The sequence below is a fragment of the Mustela nigripes genome, chromosome 10, assembly GCF_022355385.1.
Source record: "Mustela nigripes isolate SB6536 chromosome 10, MUSNIG.SB6536, whole genome shotgun sequence".
Lineage (NCBI taxonomy): Eukaryota > Metazoa > Chordata > Mammalia > Carnivora > Mustelidae > Mustela > Mustela nigripes.
Genome location: NC_081566.1, coordinates 43,717,680 through 43,745,315, shown reverse-complemented (window position 1 = coordinate 43,745,315; position 27,636 = coordinate 43,717,680). Strand labels below are relative to the sequence as shown.

General features: G+C 35.5%; 1 protein-coding gene across 2 annotated transcripts in view; it reads left to right on the top strand.

Annotated features, from left to right (window-relative positions):
- LOC132025681 (complement factor H-like) overlaps positions 1-27,636 on the top strand; it is a 79,869-nt gene that overhangs the window by 16,433 nt on the left and 35,800 nt on the right. For both annotated transcript variants that reach the window (XM_059413297.1, XM_059413296.1), the window contains exons 2-9: positions 8,866-9,051; positions 9,390-9,495; positions 13,362-13,438; positions 14,905-15,096; positions 16,991-17,161; positions 19,674-19,844; positions 24,063-24,257; positions 25,227-25,403. In XM_059413297.1, coding sequence (XP_059269280.1) covers positions 8,866-9,051; positions 9,390-9,495; positions 13,362-13,438; positions 14,905-15,096; positions 16,991-17,161; positions 19,674-19,844; positions 24,063-24,257; positions 25,227-25,403 — 1,275 coding nt within the window. The remainder of the gene's footprint in view (positions 1-8,865; positions 9,052-9,389; positions 9,496-13,361; positions 13,439-14,904; positions 15,097-16,990; positions 17,162-19,673; positions 19,845-24,062; positions 24,258-25,226; positions 25,404-27,636) is intronic.

Genomic DNA, 27,636 nt, shown 5'->3' with positions numbered 1-27,636 from the left:
CCTCAGTTTGTTTTGTGAGATTAAGAGTCACTTATGTTTTGTCTCCCTCCCAATCCCATCTTGTTTCATTTATTCTTCTCGTACTCACTTAAGCCCCCATGTTGCATCACCACTTCCTCATATCAGGGAGATCATATGATAGTCGTCTTTCTCTGCTTGACTTATTTCGCTAAGCATGATACGCTCTAGTTCCATCCATGTTGTCGCAAATGGCAAGATTTCATTTCTTTTGATGGCTGCATAGTATTCCATTGTGTATATATACCACATCTTCTTGATCCATTCATCTGCTGATGGACATCTAGGTTCTTTCCATAGTTTGGCTATTGTGGACATTGCTGCTATAAACATTCGAGTACACGTGCCCCTTTGGATCACTACGTTTGTATCTTTAGGGTAAATACCCAATAGTGCAATTGCTGGGTCATAGGACAGTTCTATTTTCAACATTTTGAGGAACCTCCATGCTGTTTTCCAGAGTGGCTGCACCAGCTTGCATTCCCACCAACAGTGTAGGAGGGTTCCCCTTTCTCCGCATCCTCTCCAGCATCTGTCATTTCCTGACTTGTTGATTTTAGCCATTCTGACTGGTGTGAGGTGATATCTCATTGTGGTTTTGATTTGTATTTCCCTGATGCCGAGTGATATGGAGCTTTTTCATGTGTCTGTTGGCCATCTGGATGTCTTCTTTGCAGAAATGTCTGTTCATGTCCTCTGCCCATTTCTTGATTGGATTATTTGTTCTTTGGGTGTTGAGTTTGCTAAGTTCTTTATAGATTCTGGACACTAGTCCTTTAGCTGATATGTCGTTTGCAAATATCTTCTCCCATTCTGTCAGTTGTCTTTTGATTTTGTTAACTGTTTCCTTTGCTGTGCAAAAGCTTTTGATCTTGATGAAATCCCAATAGTTCATTTTTGCCCTTGCTTCCCTTGCCTTTGGCGTTGTTCCTAGGAAGATGTTGCTGCGGCTGAGGTCGAAGAGGTTGCTGCCCGTGTTCTCCTCAAGGATTTTGATGGATTCCTTTCGCACATTGAGGTCCTTCATCCATTTTGAGTCTATTTTCGTGTGTGGTGTAAGGAAATGGTCCAATTTCATTTTTCTGCATGTGGCTGTCCAATTTTCCCAGCACCACTTATTGAAGAGGCTGTGTTTTTTCCATTGGACATTCTTTCCTGCTTTGTCGAAGATTAGTTGACCATAGAGTTGAGGGTCTATTTCTGGGCTCTCTCTTCTGTTCCATTGATCTATGGGTCTGTTTTTGTGCCAGTACCATGCTGTCTTGATGATGACAACTTTGTAATAGAGCTTGAAGTCCGGAATTGTGATGCCACCAACGTTGGCTTTCTTTTTCAATATCCCTTTGGCTATTCGAGGTCTTTTCTGGTTCCATATAAATTTAAGAATTATTTGTTCCATTTCTTTGAAAAAGATGGATGGTACTTTGATAGGAATTGCATTAAATGTGTAGATTGCTTTAGGTAGCATAGACATTTTCACAATATTTATTCTTCCAATCCAGGAGCATGGAACATTTTTCCATTTCTTTGTGTCTTCCTCAGTTTCTTTCATGAGTACTTTATAGTTTTCTGAGTATAGATTCTGTGTCTCTTTGGTTAGGTTTATTCCTAGGTATCTTATGGTTTTGGGTGCAATTGTAAATGGGATTGACTCCTTAATTTCCCTTTCTTCTGTCTTGCTGTTGGTGTAGAGAAATGCAACTGATTTCTGTGCATTAATTTTATATCCTGTCACTTTACTGAATTCCTGTATAAGTTCTAGCAGTTTTGGAGTGGAGTCTTTTGGGTTTTCCACATATAGTATCATATCATCTGCGAAGAGTGATAATTTGACTTCTTCTTTGCCAATTTGGATGCCTTTAATTTCCTTTTGTTGTCTGATTCCTGAGGCTAGGACCTCTAGTACGATGTTGAATAGCAGTGGTGATAATGGACATCCCTGCCGTGTTCCTGACCTTAGCGGAAAAGCTTTCAGTTTTTCTCCATTGAGAATGATATTTGCGGTGGGTTTTTCATAGATGGCTTTGATGATATTGAGGTATGTGCCCTCTATCCCTACACTTTGAAGAGTTTTGATCAGGAAGGGATGCTGTACTTTGTCAAATGCTTTTTCAGCATCTATTGAGAGTATCATATGTTTCTTGTTCTTTCTTTTATTGATGTGTTGTATCACATTGACTGATTTGAGGATGTTGAACCAACCTTGCAGCCCTGGAATAAATCCTACTTGGTCGTGGTGAATAATCTTTTTAATGTACTGTTGAATCCTATTGGCTAGTATTTTATTGAGTATTTTTGCATCTGTGTTCATCAAGGATATTGGTCTATAGCCCATCTATATGTTGCCTCCAAGAAACTCATTTTAAGCCCGAAGACACCTCCAGATTTAAAGTGAGGGGGTGGAAAAGAATTTACCATGCTAATGGACATCAGAAGAAAGCAGGAGTGGCAATCCTTATATCAGATCAATTAGATTTTAAGCCAAAGACTATAATAAGAGATGAGGAAGGACACTATATCATACTCAAAGGGTCTGTCCAACAAGAAGATTTAACAATTTTAAATATCTATGCCCCCAATGTGGGAGCAGCCAACAATATAAACCAATTAATAACAAAATCAAAGAAACACATCAACAAGAATACTATAATAGTAGGGGACTTTAACACTCCCCTCACTGAAATGGACAGATCATCCAAGCAAAAGATCAGCAAGGAAATAAAGGCCTTAAACGACACACTGGACCAGATGGACATCACAGATATATTCAGAACATTTCATCCCAAAGCAACAGAATACACATTCTTCTCTAGTGCACATGGAACATTCTCCAGAATAGATCACATCCTCAGTCCTAAATCAGGACTCAACCGGTATCAAAAGATTGGGATCATTCCCTGCATATTTTCAGACCACAATGCTCTAAAGCTAGAACTCAACCACAAAAGGAAGTTTGAAAAGAACCCAAATACATGGAGACTAAACAGCATCCTTCTAAAGAATGAATGGGTCAACCGGGAAATTAAAGAAGAATTGAAAAAAATCATAGAAACAAATGATAATGAAAATACAACGGTTCAAAATCTGTGGGACACAACAAAGGCAGTCCTGAGAGGAAAATATATAGCGGTACAAGCCTTTCTCAAGAAACAAGAAAGGTCTCAGGTACACAACCTAACCCTACACCTAAAGGAGCTGGAGAAAGAACAAGAAAGAAACCCTAAGCCCAGCAGGAGAAGAGAAATCATAAAGATCAGAGCAGAAATCAATGAAATAGAAACCAAAAAAACAATAGAACAAATCAACGAAACTAGGAGCTGGTTCTTTGAAAGAATTAATAAAATTGATAAACCCCTGGCCCGACTTATCAAAAAGAAAAGAGAAAGGACCCAAATAAATAAAATCATGAATGAAAGAGGAGAGATCACAACTAACACCAAAGAAATACAAACTATTATAAGAACATACTATGAGCAACTCTACGGCAATAAATTTGACAATCTGGAAGAAATGGATGCATTCCTAGAAACATATAAACTACCACAACTGAACCAGGAAGAAATAGAAAGCCTGAACAGACCCATAACCAGTAAGGAGATTGAAACAGTCATTAAAAATCTCCAAACAAACAAAAGCCCAGGGCCAGACGGCTTCCCGGGGGAATTCTACCAAACATTTAAAGAAGAACTAATTCCTATTCTCCTGAAACTGTTCCAAAAAATAGAAATGGAAGGAAAACTTCCAAACTCATTTTATGAGGCCAGCATCACCTTGATCCCAAAACCAGACAAGGATCCCACCAAAAAAGAGAGCTTGCTTAGGATTCTTGCTTAGAATTCTTTTTCTCTCTCCCCTCCCCCTTCCACTCACTCTCATTCTCCTTCTCCCTCGTGTAACAAAAAAAAAAAAAAAAAAAAGTTCATATCCTTATTTGTCTATCTCCTTGTCTATCAAATACTTGGAGACGTGTATTTAAATCTCAAGCCATGAGATTTGTTACTTTTCTTACTTCTGTTCTATCTTGAAGACATATTACTAGGTTTATGTACAGGGGTATGCTGGCAAGTATATAACAATCAACTATGTAAAAAAGAGTCTTGATTTGTAAAATTTTCCAGCACTCAATGTGTTAATACACATGATGTGGTCAATTTCCAGTTATCAATATGATATCACTCAATTCTTCATTGGGAAGAGATGTTTATAATTATCTCCTGTGAGTTGGTATGAGCCAACTCCAGCAATCATTCTAAATGTTCATACACATTTAGAATTATTGCATCTTTCTGTTCAAATGGTTCTTTTATTATTGTGAAAAGCCCCTCTTTTATCTATCAATACATTCTGCCTTCAATTATTATTTGCCTGAAATTATATATTAACCCTCTCTTTTTTGGCTAACATTTTCATAGAGTATTAGTTTCCATCATTTACTTTCAAATTATCTGTCCCATTTTTTAAGGATTTATTTATTTATATGAGAAAGAGAACTCTAGCAGGGGAAGGGACAAAGGGAGAGAATATCCAGGCAGACTCCTGCTGAGCAGGAAGCCCAGCAGGAGGCTGGTCCCCAGGAGCCATGAGATCAGGTTCTGACCTGAATCCAAGTCAGATGCTTGACCAACAGAGCCACCCATGAGCCCAGGTTCCATTTTATTAAAAGTAATCAGCATATACTTCAGTTTTATTTTCTGTTTTTCTCCAGTCAATTAATTTATACCTCCAATTAATTTATACCCTAACGGGGGCGGTAATCCATTTACAGTTATTGTAATTACTAATACAGTTAAGCTCAAGTCGAACATACTGCTATTTATTTTTTACGTCATGTCTTTGTTCTTCTATTCCACCTCTCCTGCCTTTTAAAAATGTTAATCAAATATTCTTTACTACCTCACTATATCATTTCCATTAGCTATATAACTCTTAATGTTTTACAATAAGCATACTCAAATTATTACAGTTCACCCTTAATCGATACTTTCACTACATTCTAAACTATGGAAACATTAAATCCATTTAACTTCATTTGTTATCTCTTGGCATTTTTGTTATTATTTTTATGTATTATACTCCTGAAACTTTTTGCTAACACTCTAAGACGTTGTTATTGATTTTAAACGAAGGCTTTTTAAAATTTTGTTAAAATATACATAGCACATTTTTTATTATTTATCAGTAGTCTTTTTATTAATCCATATGTTTATTTTCTTCAGTTCTGCTCATTTACTGTTACCCTTTTTTTTATTAAATTAATTTATTTAATTTCAGAAAAACAGTATTCATCATTCTTTCACCACACCCAGTGCTCCATGCAATCCGTGCCCTAATACCCTTTGTTTACTTATGGGATCATTCTCCTTCAGTCTAGAAAGTTTTAGTGGGGCTTATTGTTGTGTCAGTCTGCTATTGTTGAATTCTCTCTCTTTTTGGTTTGTTTGAGAATGTGTTTCTATTCTCCTTCATTTCATAGTATGTTTTCCCTGGATTCAGTTCTCTGTTGCCATTTATTTTTCAGCAGTTTTGTAATGGCAGAACATTGTCTTCATGCCTCAGTTGTTACTGTTACAAACATACTGCTATTTTTATTGTTCTCCTAAAAGAAATGTGTTCCTTTCTCTGTCTGCTTTTAAGATTTTGCCTTTATCTTTGGTTTTCTGCAAAGCCTCTGTATAGTCTTTCTTCGTATTTACCTTTTGATTTGTTGTGGGTTATTTGTTTTTGTTTGTTTGTTTGTTTTTCTTGTTTTGTTCTGTTTTTGAGCTTTTGAATCTGAGAGTTGATTTTTTTCATCAATTTTAGAAACCTTTGAGCTATTCTTTCTTCAAATATTTCTGCCTTTTCTCTTCTCTAGTTTTGGAATTTTATTTAGACGTACACCTATCACTGGACTCTGCTCCACACATTTCTTGTACTCTCCTTTATTTATTATTGGTGTTTTCTACACTTTTATCTTTCTGTATTCATTTTGGATAGTTCTACATCAATATTCTTCAGATTTAATATGTTTTTGTTCTGCTATCTCCATTTCATTCTTAAGACCATCCAATGCATCCTAATTTTGGATATTTGTTTTGTAATTTTAGTATAACACATGATTATTTTTAGAGCATCAATTTTCTTTTGGATACCTTTGTCTTTTTACTCCTTTCATCTATTATTTTCCTGTATTTCCTTTAACATTCTTAAAACAGCTATTTTAAAGAAACCTTGACACTAATTCCAACATCTGGATCTGAGTGTCTGCTCCTATGAACCATTTATTTTTGCTTTATTTCTTTATCACATGTTTTTACTTCTTTATGTGTCTTTTAATTTTTATCCAAAGCTATACATTTTATATAAAATAAATGTAATGATAATGTTTATATTATTTGCCTCCCATTGACAAGTGCTTGCTCTTGATCTAATCAAGAAGTGAACTCAGATGGGTTGGGGTTGCACTTCTATGTTGAGTTAGTCCACTTCTGGTTTCAAAAGTCTCAAGGTAGAGACCTTCTTGGGTTTTTATGAAGTACCTGGTTGGTCTCCTCTTCCACCATCCCAGAACACTCTGAGAGATTGATACTGCTTTTCTGATGTTTCGATCTCTGCTCTTAAATCTCACCCCGAGTGACTTTGAAATATGTCAACTGTTTTGATGAGGATTCAGTTGTGTATTTGAAGTAAGATTCTTTTCTTACCAGGACTTTTTCTATGAGACTATAGGAACTTCCATTCCACTCTTAAGAAACAACTTATGCTCCAGCAGAGCACCCTCATTCTGCAGGGTTTCAGAATTTTTCATGTTAGACATGCTTCCAAAAGTTTGTCTCTTTTCTTTTCCTATCACATTCCTCTGTTCAGGCAAAGCCTGGCAAACATGACCAGTTAAGAAATGGCCGAAAACTTTATGTTTGCATAAAACGGGCTCTTCCCACTTTGGTTTAGTTCATTTAATCCCTTTTCTCCTCACAATTTCCAGTTCCTTTCAACACACACACACACACACACACACACACACACACACGAGTTTGTTGTTTTTCCAATTTGCAGTAGAAATGTTGTTCTGTTCCATCCTATTCCATCGTCCTTGGAATGTTCCCATTCAAGTTTGTATCATCTTGCCAAGCTTTATTTTTCTAAATAGAATTTATCTACCTGCAATGTATATTATACATTTATTTATTTACTTATTTAATAAATAACTTCCCTAGTAGAATGGAAAAACTTGAAAACAGGTACTTTGTCTCTTTTAAAATTTATTGTTTCATCTTCAGAATTTAGAATAGTGCCTAGTACATATTTTCCAAATCAATGAATGGATAGTAGAATGCAGTGCAGCAATAAGAATAATGTATAATAACAAATAGCATGGAGGACATGGGGAGTTAGAGAGGAGAAGGGAGTTGGAGGAGATTGGAAGGGGAGGTGAACCATGAGAGACTATAGACTCTGAAAAACAATCTGAGGTTTTGAAGGGGCGGGGGGGAGGGTAGGAGGTCGGGGTACCAGGTGGTGGGTATTATAGAGGGCACAGATTGCATGGATCACTGGGCGTGGTGCAAAAGCAATGAATACTGTTATGCTGAAAATAAATAAAAAATAAATTTTTTTAAAAAAGAATAATGTATACACTATCTCCCCCAAACTCCCTGGCTACGAGGTCAGAGGTAGGAAATGTTTCCTTATGTTCATTTTAAAACTTTCCATTTGTACATAAATTTCAGCTGGCAGATATTGCCAATAATCTCACCTTTGATGACTTTTGTGTGTGTTGGACTTGCATTCCCAAAGGAAGTCACTTTTAACTTTCTACAGTGGATGTCTCTATTATTCCATAATCTTCATGAAGTGGCATGCAGTTGCAGCTTTTCAATTTATTTTTATGTCTAATGTAGTGATAAAATATTAAATAGAATATTTTGATTAAAATTATAGAAAAGGAAAACAATTTCTTTGGAAAGTTTTTTTTTTTTTACAAACTTATATTGTTTCAATTTCTGTAAGGTAAAAATATATATGTTATATATTTTAAGACATAATTTTGGATGGACCTGTAACACCATAGGTATTTTTAAAAGCAAAAGTAACTTAAATATTCTTCTCGTACCCACTTAAGCCCCCATGTTGCAACACCACTTCCTCATATCAGGGAGATCATATGATAGTTGTCTTTCTCCGCCTGACTTATTTCGCTAAGCATGATACGCTCTAGTTCCATCCATGTTGTCGCAAATGGCAAGATTTCATTTCTTTTGATGGCTGCATAGTATTCCATTGTGTATATATACCACATCTTCTTGATCCATTCATCTGTTGATGGACATCTAGGTTCTTTCCATAGTTTGGCTATTGAGGACATTGCTGCTATAAACATTCAAGTACACGTGCCCCTTTGGATCACTACGTTTGTATCTTTAGGGTAAATACCCAATAGTGCAATTGCTGGGTCATAGGGCAGTTCTATTTTCAACATTTTGAGGAACCTCCATGCTGTTTTCCAGAGAGGTTGCACCAGCTTGCATTCCCATCAACAGAAGATGGGATTAGGAGGGAGACAAACCATAAGTGACTCTTAATCTCACAAAACAAACTGAGGGTTGCTGGGGGGAGGGGGTTTGGGAGAAGGGGGTGGGATTATGGACATTGGGGAGGGTATGTGCTTTGGTGAGTGCTGTGAAGTGTGTAAACCTGGTGATTCACAGACCTGTACCCCTGGGGATAAAAATATATGTTTATAAAAATAAAAAAAAAATATATTAAATTAAAAAAAATAAAATAAAATCTTTTTTAAAAAAGTGACTTAAATATATTGTAAATTTAAATAAGCACTTTAAGCACTTACTTTGTTTTTATTGTTTATAGATTGCAAAGAACCCCCTCCAAGAAAACAAACTGAGGTGTTGTCAGGTGCCTGGACTGCACAAACATATCCAGAGGGCACTCGGGCTACCTATAAATGCCGACCTGGATTTAGAACTCTTGGAGCTATTATAATGGAATGCAGGAATGGACAATGGGAGTCTCTTAATCCATTGAGGATATGTCGGGGTAAATAATTCATACATTTGTGAAATTTGTAAAAACTTTAGTTATGAAAATCCTGAGTGTTTGATATTGTAGCAGTATCAGCTGAATTATATCACAACTGTCATTTAAATACAAAATCATATGCCATCATTATTCTTAATAAGGTGTTGTAATCTTCTAAAATTTAAAAAAAAAACCATACAGATAAGTTTAATTTTAAAATGATAATTGACATTTTTCACTTTTGCACATCTTCAATTATGTTCACTGATATAATATCAAATGTAATTTTTCTTGAACTCCTACATAAAATGTGTTTCCCCATGTTACGTAATAATATCATATTTTTTTCATTTTAGAAAGGCCCTGTGGACATCCTGGAGATACTCCTTTTGGTTCTTTCCAACTTGAAAGAGGAGAAGAGTTTGTATATGGTGCAAAGGTTGTTTACACATGTAATGAGGGGTATGTAGTCAATATTAAAAGAGGTTTATAATTGAAACAGTTATAATTATAATTTAGGTAGCAAATAAGAACTGTACTAATTAGTATTTTTGAAGTTACTTTATTTTTCTATGAGCATTTTTATAAGTACCATATAAGTAGTCTGAAAAATTAAACTATAATGGAAATGATTATATTTGGATACCAAGTTACCTCCTCAACATTGAAAAATTAAAATGAATTATAATTACTCAGGTTGAGTGTAGTTATAAGAGGGCTAGAAAATAATATACATATAGATAAGAGTTTATTCCAGCAAGTCCTGACTACATTCTATTATGTGCAGAGTATATGGGAGTTCAACATATCCTGGACAGAGGGAATGATAACAAAATCAGATTACACACCTCCTTTAATAAAAGCTTATAAAATGTAGAAGAAGCAAATATTTTACACTGATATAATAGTAAATACCATTCTTTAGGTCTCCATGGTCTGCAAATTATTCTTGTCACATGGACCAAAAATGCTACTACATTCATAGTCATCAACTCTCTGCTCTCTAACCACCAACTAGATGTTCATGACTAATCTTAACACTATGATACCTCTTCAGTGTTCTTGATTTCTGTTATTCCTAGGCACATCAAAAATTGTTTTGAAGAAAGTTTCATACATGAGAAAAACAATATCAGTACAATTTTATGATAGATAAATATAAATAGGATCAAGAAATTACAAACTGAGGCCTCCTGCGTGGCTTATTCAATTAAGTAAGGCTCTGCCTTCAGTTCAGGTCATGCTCCCAGGTTCCTGGGATTGAGCCCAGTGTGGGGCTCCCTGCTCAGCAGGAAGTCTGCTTCTCCTTCACTCTCTGCCCCTTCTTTTTGCTCTCTCGATCTCACTTTCAAATAAATAAATAAATACATTTTTAAAAAGGAAATTATGAATTGATTCTAATTATTTTCATTTATTTCTTGGTTTGAGGCAATAAAATATAATATTTTAAAGCTTGGGCTTTGGAGTAAGCCTGCATTCCAAAACTTCACAACTCAGTAACTGTATTATCATTTTAATGACTCTTAACTCCCATTTTCTCAATTCTAGAAATAGAAACACAGTAGGTGCATCATAGTACTGGTCTAAGAAATAAATATGACACACACTGAAGCCCTTTGAAGAGTGCCTAAGATATTGTTACCCAATAAGTCTTAGTTCTTATGAATTAGACTCTCCTTGGCCACTACCTGAGGGAGATATTTCCAAGACTTTTTCAGCCCAACTTTCAATTATTACTGCTGGCTTTAATTACACATGACAAAATAGATTTCCAATTGCCTCACTCTTCACCTCTGAAATAACCCTCTCAATCCAGGCTAGTCTGGCACCTTTAGGTTCCACATTTGACCTGGAAAAAGGGATCAAAACTCAGGACACCTGGATGGCTCAGTCGTTTAAGCCTCTACCTACCCACTTAGATCATGATCCCAGGGTCCTGGGATCCCAGCCCCAAGTGGGACTCCCTGTTCAGCAAGGAGCCAGCTGCCCCCTCTGCCTACCGTAGACCCTGCTCATGCTCTCACACTCTCTATTTCTCTCTTCCTCTCTCTCTTTCTGGTAAATAAATAAAATCTTCAAAAAGAAAAAAAGAAAGGGTCAAAACTCATAGACTCTTTCTACTAGATTCCCTAAATCTCAGTAATAAAAAATACTTATAATTTGATAAAAGAAATTTTCCACATATTAACCTCTGACTCTGACTCTGCTTAATTCATCTTTGCTTCCTTCTGCTTATGTAAATTATGGGTAAACTCTGCTAGAGACTAAGAGTAACAATCTCCACTGCTCACCTTGAGCCTCCAAAAAGGACTAGATATTCATCAGTGAATTAAAAGTTCTTGGACCTTACAAATAAGCAAGCATCATTATTTTATTCTATTTTTATATTTCTGAGGGATGATTTTACCTATCTGAAGGACTTAACTCTTTTGACCCAGCTGTGGAATCAGTGTAGAATGACTTTACTGTGCCTATTGTTCTGCCAGTCAACTGACCCTCTTTTGACCCCTTGTCCTCATGCAGTTTTCTCTTCTGAGTACCAATTTAACTGAATACTAGCCACTTACCAGGATATTCAGTTTCAGTATCCTAGAGGTGGGTAGTTTTAAGTAAGGATTCTACAAAAAGTTTTTCTGGTATTTTGCCTGGCCAGGATTGCAGAAACATGAGCTGTTACTTTTCCCCAATCAATGTGGACAATCTCTTTTTCTTCCCTCTTTCCATATATATATATATATATATATATATATATATATGCCTTAGGCAGTTTTGTGTAGCATTTTGCAGAATTCCTGAAAGAGCTTTGGGGAAATGGATGGGTTTCTGGAAATATACTTTCCATATTGGAAGGGGTTACAAGGAGAGGAGACAGAGAAGGAATTTTAATAGCCAATTGTTTTTCCTTTATATAACAGAGTCATAGAGTAAATGTTTGACTTCAAGTTCTGTGACTCTCATTGAATCTATTGAAATGTTTTCTTCCTTTAGAAAGTTAGGAACAAACCAATAACATTCAAATAAAGCTTGTTTTTTGAGGCAGAAAGCATTTCCTTTCTTGTGTAATGGGTGAAATAATCCTTATATGCAGATAAAGGAAATAATTGTCTAGGTATAATTATCTAGAAGTTTATAAAAATTCTGTTCTCAAAAGTATCTCTCTTGGATTTATTAAAATGCTGTCCATTATTTTGTTTTTGAGAAAAAGTTTTTACCTCTGACTGTTCACTACAATATTAAGAAGGATGCTTTACCTTGATCTAAAGCATCTGGTAATGATTGTACATTTTGCATCTGTTCCAAGGATATCTCATTCAAGTAAAGCATTGTAGATTTTTAAGGATAGGTTTAATGTGTTACCACAGTTAGATAAATTTGACATTGAATGTGTTATATATACAGACTTGTCTCGATGACTTACACTCTGGAAAAAGTTAATTAAAAGTAATAAAAATTTTAAAATAAAAAATAAACCACATGCTAAGAAATTTGGGCTAGTGTTATCCTTGATTATGTTAAAAGTCCAAAACATTTCACAAATATCATAATTGTGGAGGGTAGGAGTATAGAACAAAACTGGAGGAAGGGTAACATATTGTTAGCTCTTGATTACTACCATGTTTCTGGTTTGGGGTTTGGGTTCAAGGAGATTATAACATTGTTCAGTGTAACTAACTGACTGACTCAGTGAAAAGATAAAAGGATATTGTGCACAAAATCATAATGAGTTTGTGTTATGAACCAAGGATTATGATTATTCCAAGTCCATGTGCCTGAGGACTTGAGGGCCTTTCTTAAGTGAAAAAAGCTAAAGAAAGAAAGAAAAGAAATTTAAGAAAAAGAAAGAAAAGGAAAAGAAAGAGGAGGGGAAGGAGAGTGGGAAGATGGAAGGGAGGAAGGAAGGAAGGAAAAAGGAAGAAAGGAAATGCATATGCTGTTAATTGTCTCTGAAATGGAGTTTCTGGGCATTCAGAATGGTATCAAAATTGCATATGAGGAAGTGGTGATGCAACATGGGGGATTAAGGGGGTTGGAGAAGAATCAATGAAACAAGATGGGATTGGGAGGGAGACAAACCATAAGTGACTCTTAATCTCACAAAACAAACTGAGGGTTGCTGGGGGGAGGGGGTTTGGGAGAAGGGGGTGGGATTATGGACATTGGGGAGGGTATGTGCTTTGGTGAGTGCTGTGAAGTGTGTAAACCTGATGATTCACAGACCTGTACCCCTGGGGATAAAAATATATGTTTATAAAAAATAAAAAATTTTAAAAATAAAAATTGCATATAAATACACATTAGCTCACCACTCTGTTATTTTTTATTTTCAGATATCAGTTGCTAGGTAGGATTAATTTCCGTGAGTGTGAACCAAATGGATGGTCCAATGATGTTCCTCTTTGTGAAGGTATATGTAAAATTGATTTATCAATATATTCAAATGTCAAAGATTTTTTTGGATGTCCTACATTAAAATATTCTTAAAATTTGTAATTAAATTTTTTTACTTAAAGTATTTTTGTTGCTTCTAATATAGTACAGAATGGATACCTAGGCGTTATTTTGTGTTTCATTGACCAAATATGAATACAGACTCATCTGATCTAATAGTCTAAGTATTTGAACTTGGGGAATCTAAAACCTATTTTCTTTTCCTTTTTGATTCTAACCACTAGAAAGAAAACATGAGTATCAGAATTTCAGCTTTATTAAAAGGATCTCTGATAACAGCTGAAGTGAAGAACATGATTTAGACATTTCTCCCCTCTTGTGTGACAAGGAAGATTTTCCTGTGGTCTTAGTCTTATTGAAAAGAGACGGGAAGTGAGGGAGAGCTCTGCTTTTTCTTAGTGACTCATAAATCCAAGAATGAGAGTGAGAAAATGTAGATCCTGTCTCCAAATTTTTAGCTAGTAATCCCACTCTCCAGTCATCATGGGAATAAGAGAAATGAGTCAGAATAGTCTTTCTTAGTTCCATGCTGAGGAATAAGTCAAGAGGGAAAGGGAAGGAGGAGTAACAGAGGAAAGGAGATAGGAAGGAAGGAAGAGATGGAGAGGGAGAGGGGGAGGAGGAGGGAAGGGAGGAGGAAGAAGAAATGGGATCACTCAAAAATCCTGTTATCTAAAGAAGAGAATAAAAGATCTTTCATCTATGGAAATGTGGAATGAAGATCTAAATGCTTTAAGAAATTTCTAAGCTGGAATCACCTGAGGTGTTTATTTAAAGCTGAAAATTTTGGTTACTAAAAACCTACTAAACCAGTATCCCTTGGGTAATAGGGCAGGGAGACAGGGAGATAACCATAGAATTTCCATTTTAATTCTACCCTGGATGATCCCACTATAAAATCAAGTTAAAATGGCATAACCTAAGAGATATTGGAAAATATTAAGTAAAATCAAAAGGATTACTCAAATTACTTTGAGCACTGACATGGAAAAGGAAGGAAAATTAAGTACTATTTGTCTATTGAAGTAAATAGAATCAGAAAGTTTGCTTCTATACCTTTTAGGAATACAGCATTATATTATTCTGGAGTTTAGGTGAAAATTTTTGTTTAATTATCCCAAGCTTTATATTTTTCAATTATTTAAGAAACACTTGTTTGTTAACTATAACAATGTAAACTGTCATTCAAAGAAGTAATTTTCTTTGTCCACTCTCACAGAAAAGAATGAGAGAAGCTTATTGTTTTTTTTTAACTTACTAGCCTTTATATCCAACAGTTTTATCAAATGCTTCTTTAAAAAAATTAAGTAATTTCCCCAATCTTACTTTGCTGATGATTTTATCCATCTATATGAATATATACATACATTTCATAGTAAAGTTGTTAAATTCTATTGGGAAAAATTTTATTTATTTTTTCAGTTGTTAAGTGTTTACCAGTGACAGAACCAGAGAATGGGAGACTTACCAGTACTGCATTGGAACAAGACCAAGACTATACTTTTGGACATGTAGTACATTTTCACTGTAACTCAGGCTACAAGCTTGATGGACCTGCAGAAATTCATTGCTCAGCAAATGGTGTTTGGAGTGGAGAAACACCAAAATGTGTGGGTAAGATACATTTACTGTTCATGGGATTGATTTTAGTTTTTCTCATGAAAATATGCATTCTCATATATTGTGCATCCTTAAGAATATGAATAACACTAATACCTAATATTTATTGAGCACTTACTATTTGCCAGTAATTGATCCAAGTTCTTTACATATATCATTCCACGTTACTTTCAAAATGTCTGTGATTTATGCACTAAACTCTGTTTTATAATCAAGGAAATTGTGGTGCAAAAAAGTTAAATCCCATGACCAAGGTTATCATGGCATAAATGGCAGAGTTAAGAGTCAAACCTTGCTCATCTGAAACCAAAGTCTGTGGTCTTAACCATAATTAAATTATGATTGGTTTTCATGCTCAAATAGAAGAGTGGTCTGCACAAATACAGGAGGGCAATTTTTAATATTAATTAATAATATTAATAAAATTTAATAAAGTCCTCCTGGTCAGCAATTTTTTATATTGGCCTATAGAATAGACTTTCTTTTCATTTGAAAAGTGAAAAAATCATTATTTATTTCTACTGAGGAATCGCAATGACCTTCTGTGCTTGAATAATTCTTCTAGAAAAGGGTCCTGGCTTCTATATACACTGCAGGTTTAGATAAGTATGTGGAACTGAATTGCATCCACTAAATAAATTTTTGCCTTTTAAAAAAAGTTCTATAGTAAACTGTAAGTCAAGATTTCTTTAGTTATGATGCTGCTAACTGGTCTATCATGACCAGTTTGATGACTGGGGTTTTTGTAATGAAACATTATGGTCAATTTATTTAAAAGTGCCATACTTCATTTTACCAGTACTTGTGCAAAAGAAATTTCTGCCATATTTATTTTTTAACATTATCTAAAATCTCTTGATTATTTTCACTGTCTTAGTCTAGCTATCCAACAGTGAGATGCAGAGAAAATCATCCTCTTCTTCAAAACACTTTCTAACAAAACTAGTACCTCAAATCAGAGATGGTAAACCTCTTTATATTCAGCACAGCAAATACTGTATGTTCTAGAGGTTCACAGACAGGGTTTCCTTCTTAAAACTTAACTTCTGTGGTTAGTGAAACTTTCCTGGAATAACTGAGGTATATTATTCAAATGAAGTTGAGGAAGGGAACGCATACCAGTCATGGGAACACACAGAGAGGAAAGTACAAATACAAGGACCCTGTTGTGACTATGAGTCTCCCCTGCTCTCATGTGCTTGGGGGACATGTAGGATGCAAGTAAGGGTAAGTCAGTGATGGAACTGACGATAGGCCAGTAGAAGGTTCTAAAGTGCTCCATGTCATGCTGAAAAGTTTGGCTTTTACTCAGACTGAATTGGGAATCAATGGAGGATTTTAAATGGAGCAATGAAGGGACAAGAAAAAGGCCATTACAGACCTGTACCACTGGGGATAAAAATACATGTTTATAAAAAATAAAAAATTATATTAAAAAAAAAAAAGAAGCGAACCTGTTTGAGGCAGCTCTCTCCCTCTCCCTTTGCCCATAAAAAAAAAAAAAAAAAAAAAAAAAAAAAAAAAAAAAAAAAAAAAAAAAAAAAAAAAAAAAATAACAAACAGGAAAACAGAAAGATGGGAAAATTGGATTTGGGAAATTAGTTACTGTTGCTATAATCCCAGGGGGAAATGTTTGAGAGAAGATGGGGTCAAAGATGATGGCCAGTTTTTGTTTTATTGTTTTTTGGGTGGTTTTTTAGAAAGAAAATTTGAATTGATAGTGATGCCGCAAAAAAACACGTCAGTTACTTTTCAATAATGTTAGAAATTTTGATTGGTTGCCTGATTTGCCTAATGGAAACATAATTTGTGTCTAAATATAACTATGTCTTTGACAAGATCATTTAATATATAACAAACATTTTGGAACTTAATCCCTTCCATTTAGAAATTTCCTGCCAAAAGCCAGCAATTGCAAATGGACAGTCTTCTTCTCCGAAGCAAGTTTACAAGGAAAATGAACGACTTCAATATAAATGTAACAGTGGTTATGAATACAGTGATAGAGGAGATGCTATATGTACTAAATCTGGGTGGACTCCAAGTCCTTCATGTAAAGGTGATGTTATATTTTTTCCATACATTTTACCATATAGTTTGTAAGTTGTTTTCATGCATATACTCCTTATAGTTAAGCAGGTTTTTTTCTTACAGTGGAGTATTAATGTTTATAGAAATCAACGATTATAAAGACAATATACTTAACACTTTGTGTGTAGTGCCCATTTTGAGATCAATTAGTATAATCCTCTCATTCTCAAGACAGAGATAAAAGGATGAGAGACATTCAATAGCTCATTAAGTAGTTGGTCTGTGGTCAAAAAGCAAGTCTAGAGCAGAGCCAGTGTTGTAATGGGCTTCCTAATTCCCAGCTATATACACCTCCCAGATTGTTCTTGTAAACCCAAGAATTTTGCTTTAAAAAGTAAATTTTATTAATACCAGATGAGGAAACCCTTCATTGACAAAATGGCAGTAAGTGGAAGTAACTGGAGATTTCATTAACCATAGACCTAATATGAATCAACAATGATGATGATATTGGGGGGGGGGGGACAAAAACAAAAACTCTTTTAGGCTTCAGAATGGAAGGATGTTGTACAGAGCTAGAATCCTTCTCAACTGGGTTTAGTGCCCACCAAAAGTTATGTCTGGAATATTGTGTTCTGCTTAGCCTACCTCATTTTAAAAGAGGTGGTTTCAAAACCATGACCTAAAAGAGAGAATGTAGATAGTTGAGTTTAAGAAATCATATCATGAGAAGAAGAGCAAGAAGATACAGCTTAGCATGGTAACAACTGTGTTGAGATATTTGCACACATATATGGAAAAGAGTGAGTCAATTTCTGTTGAGAGCTGCAGCAGTGAGTGAAACAAGAAACATAAAATCAGAGGTTGAGTGCCTTTCTAAAAGGGTGAGTTTTACATATATTGTCATACTGTGGGCCAGGATGGGCGGGGAGATGGTAAGAAGAGTTGAATTCTTAAGAGCCCTCTGAACTTTTAATCATATGATTCATAATTACATGTACACCTTGTTCAATGATCCTCTTCTGCAAAAACTAGTTAGCTTCTGAGTTGATTTTATTCTTTAAAAAAAATTTTAGTTGACTTTTTCTAATTTTAAGTAAGTTCTACACCCAATATGGGGCTTGAACTCACAACCCTGAGATCAAGTATCACATGCTCTGATGACTGAACCAGCCAGGAACCCCCTCCCCCACAAGGGAAAAAAAAATGGTTGAGTTCACAAACAGCTCCTTGGAAAATATACCCTCCTACAATTGAGCGACCTCCATTTTCAGGCATTATTAAGAAAATATTTTATGAAGAGGTTAATGAACACAGAACAATAATCACTCACATTAGATCCATGTTCAGCTGTTGGTGTGTGGGGTCCATGGGTCTTCATGGCATTCATGGTTCCTACACAAAGAACATGGGTGCACAAATCCTCTGGCATTAACTTTTGTCACATGTTTTACTTCCAGAGCTGCACCAAAATATTAAATACTTAAGTTATCTATCCAGTCATCAAAATATAATTTATAAACCACTTACTTTGGATGAGTCCTCTTGTCCTTTATAAATATTAGAATAAATCATCATTCCAGGTGTCAAAGAACATTAGACTAAATCATCATTCCAGGTTTCAATGAAGTTACCTACTTTAAAGTAAGACCTCAGAATCTGAATCCAACTTTATTTTGACATAAGTTAATTTCCTATTTATGCTCATTTCCAATGTAGGTCTGAAGGGATTCTCTTCATTATATTCATTGTGCAAACCAACAGATAGAGACATCATCTTTCCATGGCTTTCCCTAATCAATGCAGCTATGGAGAAGAGAACATTAAGAAAATAAAATTACAGAATGGCTTTTTAAACTTCCTCCCTGAAGGAAAACATGATACTTTACACTTATTTCATTGTCCTATGCAAATCATAGGGCCATGTCTATTTCAAATGGGTAGGAATATGCAGTCTTACTAAGCGTCTGGAAAGGAGAGTCCTGGAATATTTTTTAAGAGTCTGAATGAGAACCACATATGTCAAGGCAGTTGAAGAACAGTTGGAAAGAATAGTCAAAGTGATATGTCATGAATTTATTGCCACATATGAAATATCGTGATGTATGTGATGACTTGGAGAAAGAGGTTTCAAGAGTCTGCATGGCTTGGTTGGTTAAGCATCTCCTTTGGCTCAGGTCATGATTCTGGAGTCCCAGGATGGAGTCCTAAATCGAGATCCCCATGCAGCAGAGAATCTGCTATTCCCTCTGACCCTCCCCTCTCTCGTGTTTTCTCTCTCTTACTGTGTCATTCTCAAATAAATAAAATCATAAAAGAGAGAGAGAGAGCGAAAAGTTCAAGGGGCACAGATACATCAGATGAGAGATACAGTGGTGGGATGTGAGTGATATGGTGGGAAGAATATGAGACTATTTTACTCCCTTTTGTGCTGTGACATGGACAAAAAAAAATATCCAGCTTCCTTTATTTTTATGTATGTGATTATTTTAATGGGTGGTGATTTCAGCATTATCCACATGTCCTTATTTCTTTTTCAGAAGTAGTATGTGGTCCTCCTGATATTCAAAATGGTGACTACACACCAAAAGCCATCCAATACAGACCTGGAAGTGAAATCACATATTTCTGTAAAAAGGACTTTTATCCAACTGGTACAAATAGAGCAAGATGTTATGGTAAACACTGGGACCCTTCTCCGAAATGTTCTCGTAAGTTCCATTCTTACCTTGACCTACTTTTTAATTCTGAAATTACTGTCTCTTAAACAACAACAAAAATGGGGACACAATAAATCCAAATATTTGCCTTACCTTGTATGTAAAGCAGAGGCTTCAGAGATATTCTTCTCTCTTCAAAGTAGACAATTCTAAGCAGGATCAAGAACATGGTATTTAATATTATAAATTCTTTCTTTTTGCTATTTAATGTTAAATATGCTGTGTAAGAACATAAATTTCTCTAAAGTAATTTTAACATCTGAACTAAAACATTTGGTAAGACTAGAATGTATTATTTATTTCAGTGTAACAAATTCCCCTCAAAATACATTGTCTTCAAACAACAAACTTTTATCATTTCCAAGTTTCTGTGGATCAGTCTTGCCAATGTCAGTGCTGATCAGACTAAATATGAAATATTATATTTGCTTCAGAGATGATCATGTCAGAGTATAAAAACATATTTAAGTGTGCCCAGATGAAAGAGGAATATAGTAAAGAGGTTCAAGCCAATACTTACTTTTAATTTTATCCCCTTTGTATAGCTTTTGAGAAGAAATCTCATCAGGCTGTTTTCTTTAATTGACATCCTTTGAAACACCATAATAGGTAGATAACCATAATTGTTCTGAAATCATACCACCAGGATTCAAATCTCTCCTTTACAATTTCACAGCCAATTTAGTCGAATTCTTTAAGACTCAGTTCTTGCAAATCCAAAGACTGAAGCTTGCACAAGGTAGAATTATTGTTAAATGAAACATATCTTGATGTATCATGATGAAATTCATTCGAGGATAGAGAGAAAATAATCTAAATCTTCCAAAATTAGTAGGAAAAAACCCTAAAAGTTTACTTAAAAGGAACTAAGAGTAAATGAGTATCTTAATCTCAACATTGGAAGCTTGAAAAGAGATGGAGGGGGGATCTAGCAATGAGAGCTATGGACTGTAGGCCAAGAATCTATACCTAGAAAAGGTATCATTTACAAATACTTATTTTTTTTTTTTTTTTTTTTTTTTTTTTTTTTTACTGAAAGAAAAGAAACAAAAGTTTAATACATCTTTACACTTATTAAGGTTTTGAGTACAAAATAACAAATGTGTTATTTGATTGCATGTCAGAAATGGCTGCAGAGAGAGGTAAAGGAAGGGAAAAGGAAATGCATTAATATTTGATGAACATCTAATATGTGTTACAGAATGTAGAGGAGAGTTACACATGCTTACACATAACAAATACTTATTAAAGGGGCACCTGGATGGCTCAGTTGGTTAACCCTCTGCCTTTGGCTAAGGTCATGATCCCTAGTTCCTGCTCAGCTGGGAGTCTGCTTTTCTCTGTGTCCATCCACCCCCCTTATGCTCTCTCTCTTTCTCTCTCAAATAAATAATAAAATCTTTTTAAAAATCTTTATTAAAGAAAAACATTAGTATATGCAAAGGATTCAAAGTGTATAATCCAAATAACAAGTCTGCAGAGACTACTAGAAAATTTCTCTAATTAAACAAAAAAGAAAATGGATCGGTGAACTTAAGTATATAAAGATGATAATGAATACTTTGTGTGTGTGTGTTGGAAATTTTGTTCATGTGTTGGTCAAGATTCCTTGCAATCAAATCATTTTATGGGAAAAAAACACCTAATCTTACTCTGGTATTAAAAGTACTAGATTATCTCTAAATCATCCAACAAAAAGGAAAAATTTTTCTAGAAAATATTATACATAAATGTCTTGTAAACAACAGAACACTTAAACATATATGTAAGAAATATTCAATATATAAGAATAACTCAATAAAATATAATTATATTATACCTCAATAAAAATAGGACACTTTCATTGTGTTTTAAAAGAATTGAACTATCGTGGCATCAAATATTCACTTTTCTCCTAAAATATACATATTATGACATATGACATGTTTGAAAACATCTCATATATATGGTATATATGACATACTATGTAATTAGGACATTTTAAACACCTCACATACACTATATATATATATATACTATGACATGTGTGTCACATTATATATGATATATATGTAATATATGTATCTAATATACCACATATAATATGACATATTCTGTATGACATTTTTAAATATGCCATATGTATGATATATGTCATATATATTATGACATATGTATGACATTTTACAATATCTCATTCACCAATTAAGATTAGTAATAATCAAATTTTTACTATAATCTTAATTAACTATTTAGATATTAAGAAATATTTTTAGGGACACCTGGGTGGCTCAGTGGGTTAAGCCTCTGCCTTCAGCTTAGGTCATGGTCTCAGGGTCCTGGGATCAAGCCCCACATCAGGCTCTCTGCTTAGCGTGGAGCCTGCTCCCCTACTCTCTGCCTACTTGTGATTTATCAGTCTCTGTCAAATAAATAAATAATACTTTTTTTTTAAAAAAAGAAATATTTTACTCCATTTCTCTGATTAAATAAAAAGAGGAAAACTTGCCTCAATGACTGGTTTCAGGCATTATTTTTCTGTATAATGTGGCAAATGGAAAATTTTTGTGTTTCTCTGTATTTCTTACACCATTTACAATAAATAGAAAAATAAGTTAATGAATGTTAACTTACAAAAAAAAAAAAAAAAAACACTATCTCCCTACATTGAGTTGGTTTGAGAAGAAAGACAGGGCCCTGATTTTCCATTGAGAACAGAAAAGAATGGAAAAGAAGATAGATGATGTGGACAATAAAATCAGTATTTTCATCTCTCAACCAAGATGCTCATTTAATCAATCAGGGCTAGGATATACAGACTCAAGGGGAATTCATTAAATAGGTCTGTACTGTCTTATTCCTCAAGAGTCTTCCTACAGGGGCACCTGGGTGGCTCAGTGGGTTAAAGCCTCTGCCTTCAGCTCAGGTCATGATTCCAGGGTCCTGGGATTGACAACCACATTGGGCTCTCTGCTCAGTGGGAAGCCTGCTTCCTCCTCTCTCTCTGCCTGCTTGTGATCTCTGTCTGTCAAATAAATAAAATCTTAAAAAATATTTTTAAAAAAAGAGTCTTCCTACAAGTTTATATATCGTATCACTCACAAGATATAATTTTAACTTCATTAACAATAACTTCATCACATATCCCTGTCATCTGAATTTTGCAACTTTTCTTGTCCTAGAAATCCTGTTGTCATGAGTGAAATTATACTAATAAGAGGATATAATTCACCAAAGAAACAACTTTTTTCATTTTTTATTTATTTTTATATTTACATGAAATTCATATATATTTTTTAGTACATCATAAGGTTTTTTTAATTAACATATAATGTATTATTTGCCCCAGGGTTACAGGTCTGTGAATTATCAGGCTTACACATTTCACAGCACTCACCATAGCACAAACCCTCCCCAGTGTCTATAACCCAGCTACCTCCCAACCCCCCACCTCCCAGCAGCCCTCAGTTTGTTTTGAGAGATTAAGTTTTTTTTATTTAAACTTTATTTTTTTCAATGTTCCAAGATTCATTGTTTATGCACCACACCCAATGCTCCATGCAATACTTGCCCTCCATAATACCCACCACCTGGCTCACCCAACCTCCCAACCCCCACCCCTCCAAAACCCTCAGTTTGTTTCTCAGAGTCCACAGTCTCTCATGGTTCATATCCCCCTCCAATTTCTCCGAACCCCCTTCTCCTCTCCTACTCCCAATGTCCTCCATGTTATTCCTTATGCTCCACAAGTAAGTGAGACCACATAATTGACTCTCTCTGCTTGACTTATTTCATCAGCATGATCTCCTCCATTCCCAGCCATCTTGATACAAAAGTTGGGTATTCATCTTTTCTGATGGAGGCATAATATTCCATTGCATGTATGGATCATATCTTCTTTATCCATTCATCTGTGGAAGGGCATCTTGGCTCTTTCCACAGTTTGGCGACTGTGGCCATTGCTGCTATGAACACTGGGGTACAGATAGCCCTTCTTTTCACTACATCTCTATCTTTGGGGTAAATACCCAGTAGACAACAAGTGTTAGAGAGAATGTAGAGAAACGGGAACCATTTTACACTGTTGATGGGAATGCAAATTGGTGCAGCCACTTTGGAAAACAGCATGGAGATTCCTTAAGAAATGAAACAATTCATTTCTAATTTGATTTTTTTATTAAGGTAAAACATTATTTATACTGTTTTTGTTTCTTTTCTTTGTATTGCAAGCAAAGACCTGTGATGCTCCAGAAATAAAACATGGACAGTTACAGATTGGATATACGTATAGATCACCCTTTCCAGCACAGTTAGGAGCATATTTTTACTATAGCTGTGATACCAATTTTGTGACTCCTTCAAAACATAGTCGGGGACACATTACTTGCACACAGAAAGGATGGGACCCAGCAGAACCATGCCAGAGTAAGTAAATCTTTTTCCAATTGTGTATCTGTAAATATTTCTGTCGCAGCCAGTGCAACGAATCGACCAGGGTAACCGTGGGGGCTAAGAGGATGATGAAAAAAAGTTAAGAGACAAAGAAATGGGGGCAGGAGGGACACTGAAGAGGATGTCCTACAGTGCCAAATTTATTTCACGTCTTACAAGCATTTATAAGGCAAAGCAGAATAGGAGCATTACATCAGTACCTAGTCAGATGACCGTAAGTTCTTATAACAAGTTTATATTAACTACAAGCAAACCTCGGGAGCCCAGGTAGTTTCGGATAAAGCCATTAGCAAGACAATCAACCAGGGAGTGGATCATGGGAGGTACAGAACAACAAGGATTAACTAAGAACTTAGGATTCTGGCCACATTGTTCCCTACTGCAGGGAGAGGGTGTGGGAAGTCACATAGGCGAGCGCACGACACATAGCACAGACCCTTTCTCAGTGCACTCAACTTTCCCGTCCTTAACCTTGTCAAGGTGTCCGGACTTTGAAGGAGACACAAGTCAGGGCCTGGTTTGTCCCTCGACTCCAGCCGTGCCGTGGCCTCCAACATATTTCAAATAGTAGAGGGAGAAAAATGCATAAGTGAGTACCATTAAGCCTTGTATGACAAAATAAGGCCAAAGGATGAGTTTTATGAGCAAAACGACCCATACACGCTTTTCTTTTTATAAGGAGCTCTTCATAAAAATCACTTTACAGATAAAGATAGAAGCTTTTCAAAAACACCCATATCATTCATATGCATTTTAATTATAAAAACTGAAGATAAATAATATCAAATATTGATTTTATCTTTTTACACATTTGATAGTAGCTTTAGTCTTTCTTGAGCTGCATGTTACTTTTGGATACTTAGATGTTATAGCTGAAATATTGTACAAATAGTTTTTAACTTATTATTTTTTAAATGTTTTTATGGGTTTTATGGTTTTTAGGACAATGTACTTTCAATTATTTGAAAAATGGAAAGAATCCAAGGTATGCAGAAAAATATTCCCAAGGTCAATCTGTGAGAGTTCAATGCAATTCTGGTTACAGTCTTCAAGATAAGCAGACTATAATGACATGTACAGAGAATGACTGGTTCCCTCCTCCCGAATGTATTTCTCTCAGTAAGTACATGGGCTGAGATCCCAGTTATTTATGGTTTTCTAACCCACATTTTTATTAACTGTAGCAAAATGTTTATATCAACTTTCTGATTTCTGCCAATGCATATACTCATCCTTATTTTTTCCAAGTATGTATGAATAGATATGCAAATTTCTTGATACATATATAGCAAAATAAATGTTTACTGATAGGTATTAGTGAAGAAAACAGTAAAAGAAAGACAAAGAAGAAACCTATAATAATAGAGTGACACCAGAAGTGGAGAAAAAAAGATGGCAGTGGAGTAGGAGGAACCCAAGCTTGCCTTGTCCGGTGAATACACTGAGATAACCATCAGATCATCCTAAATTCTTCAGAAATCGGCCTGAAGACTGACAGAACAAATCCGACAACTAAAGGTCATGGAGAGACCACATCGAAGAAGTAAGATGTATAGAGACACAGTTTGAAAGGAATGGATTGTGATCACTGAGGTGGGGAGAAAGCCATGGTTAGAGAGGAAGGCAAGGGACAGATTAACACACAAGGCAGCACATGGGGAAATGAATCACCATGGTAATTGTCTTGGAAAGTGAGAGAGCCCAAATTTCATAATGTTTATAACTAGTGGGATTTAAAGGCTAGGGTCCTAAAGGTCAGTGTTTGGCTCTGGGACAGCTCAATGGGCATTGGGACTTGGAGAAAAGATAACAAACAGCCTGAGAACATATAGCTGGGAAGAGCAATCTGAAGAGCACCCGGGGCACACAGTGAGGAGTGTGTTGCAAAAAGGCAGTTACTCCAGAGAGACCCCTTTGGGAACAAAGGAACTAGCAGATGCCTTCCCCCACCCCCGACCCTTCAACATAAACACAGAGCCCCCTGTGGGAACCAGCACAGGACCAGCACTCACTACCTAACTTGTTTGTACCAAGTCCCAACTCCCTGTGCTCCAGTGGAAACACACTTCCAGTCATGTGTGCCTCAGTCCCTGAGCAGCCAGACTCCTCCCTTGGGAGACCGACCCAAACCCCTGCCCCCACCCCATCTCCCAGCCTGGGAGTTTGGAGACCCTTGATTCCAGGAATGGTGATAAGAGGTCTCATTTTGCAAGCAGACCACAAACACCTAGTTAAAACTCACCACAGTCAGGTCAGGGACCAAATACTGACCACAATATAGAAAGAGGACGTCTGCAGATGACTGGCCTAAAGGATAAAGCAGTCAGGACACAACAGCAGTGTGCATACAGCACACACTGGAGAATACCCTAAAGTTTCAGGCCCTGGGACACAGAGGTCAAAACACTGCAGGGCCCTATAGAACCTCTTCTTCATAAGGCCATTACCCTCAAGAACAGGAGAAGTAGCTGACTTTCTGAACAAAAAAGTATGCACAGAAATTTAGGGGGAAAAAAAAAAGAAGAATTTGTCCCAAATAAAAGGACAATAAAAGACCCCAGTCAGAAATGTAAGTAAAATATATATTAGCATTATGCCTGATAGATCATTTAAAGTAATGATTATAAAGATACTCACTGGACTTGTGAAAAAAGTCAAAGACCTGAGTGAGACCTTTAACACAGAGATAAAGAATAACATAGCAGAGATCAGGGGCTCAATAAACAAAATGAGAAACACACTTGATGGAATGAACAGCACACTGGAAGAAGCAGAGGAATGAATTAATGACCTAGAAGACAGTAACAGAAAGTAATCACACTGAACAAAAGAAAGAAAAAAGAATTATGCAAAATAAAAATAGACATACGGAACTCAGTGACTGTATCAAACAAAACAACACTCATATTATAGGATTCCCAGAAGAAAAATAGAGGAAAAGAGGGGCAGAAAATTTATTTGAAGAAATAATAGCAGAAAACATCCATTGTCTTGGGGAGGAAACTGATATCCAGATACAGGAGGTATTGAGAACCCCGCAAAATCGACAAAAGCAGACCCATACCAAGACATATTATAATTAAATTGGCAAAACATAGTTATATAGAAAAAAATTTTAAAGCAGCAAGATAAAAACAAAACAAAACAAACAAAAAGACAGTAACATATAAGAGAAAACCCAGAAGGCTACCATGGGATTTTCAGCAGAAATTTTCCAAGTCAGAAGAGAGTGGCATGATAAATTCAAAGTCCTGAATGCAAAAAATCTGCAGCCAGGAATATTCTAACCAGAAAGTCCATTATTCAGAATAGAAGGAAAAATAATTTCCCAGACAATCAAAAATTAATGGAG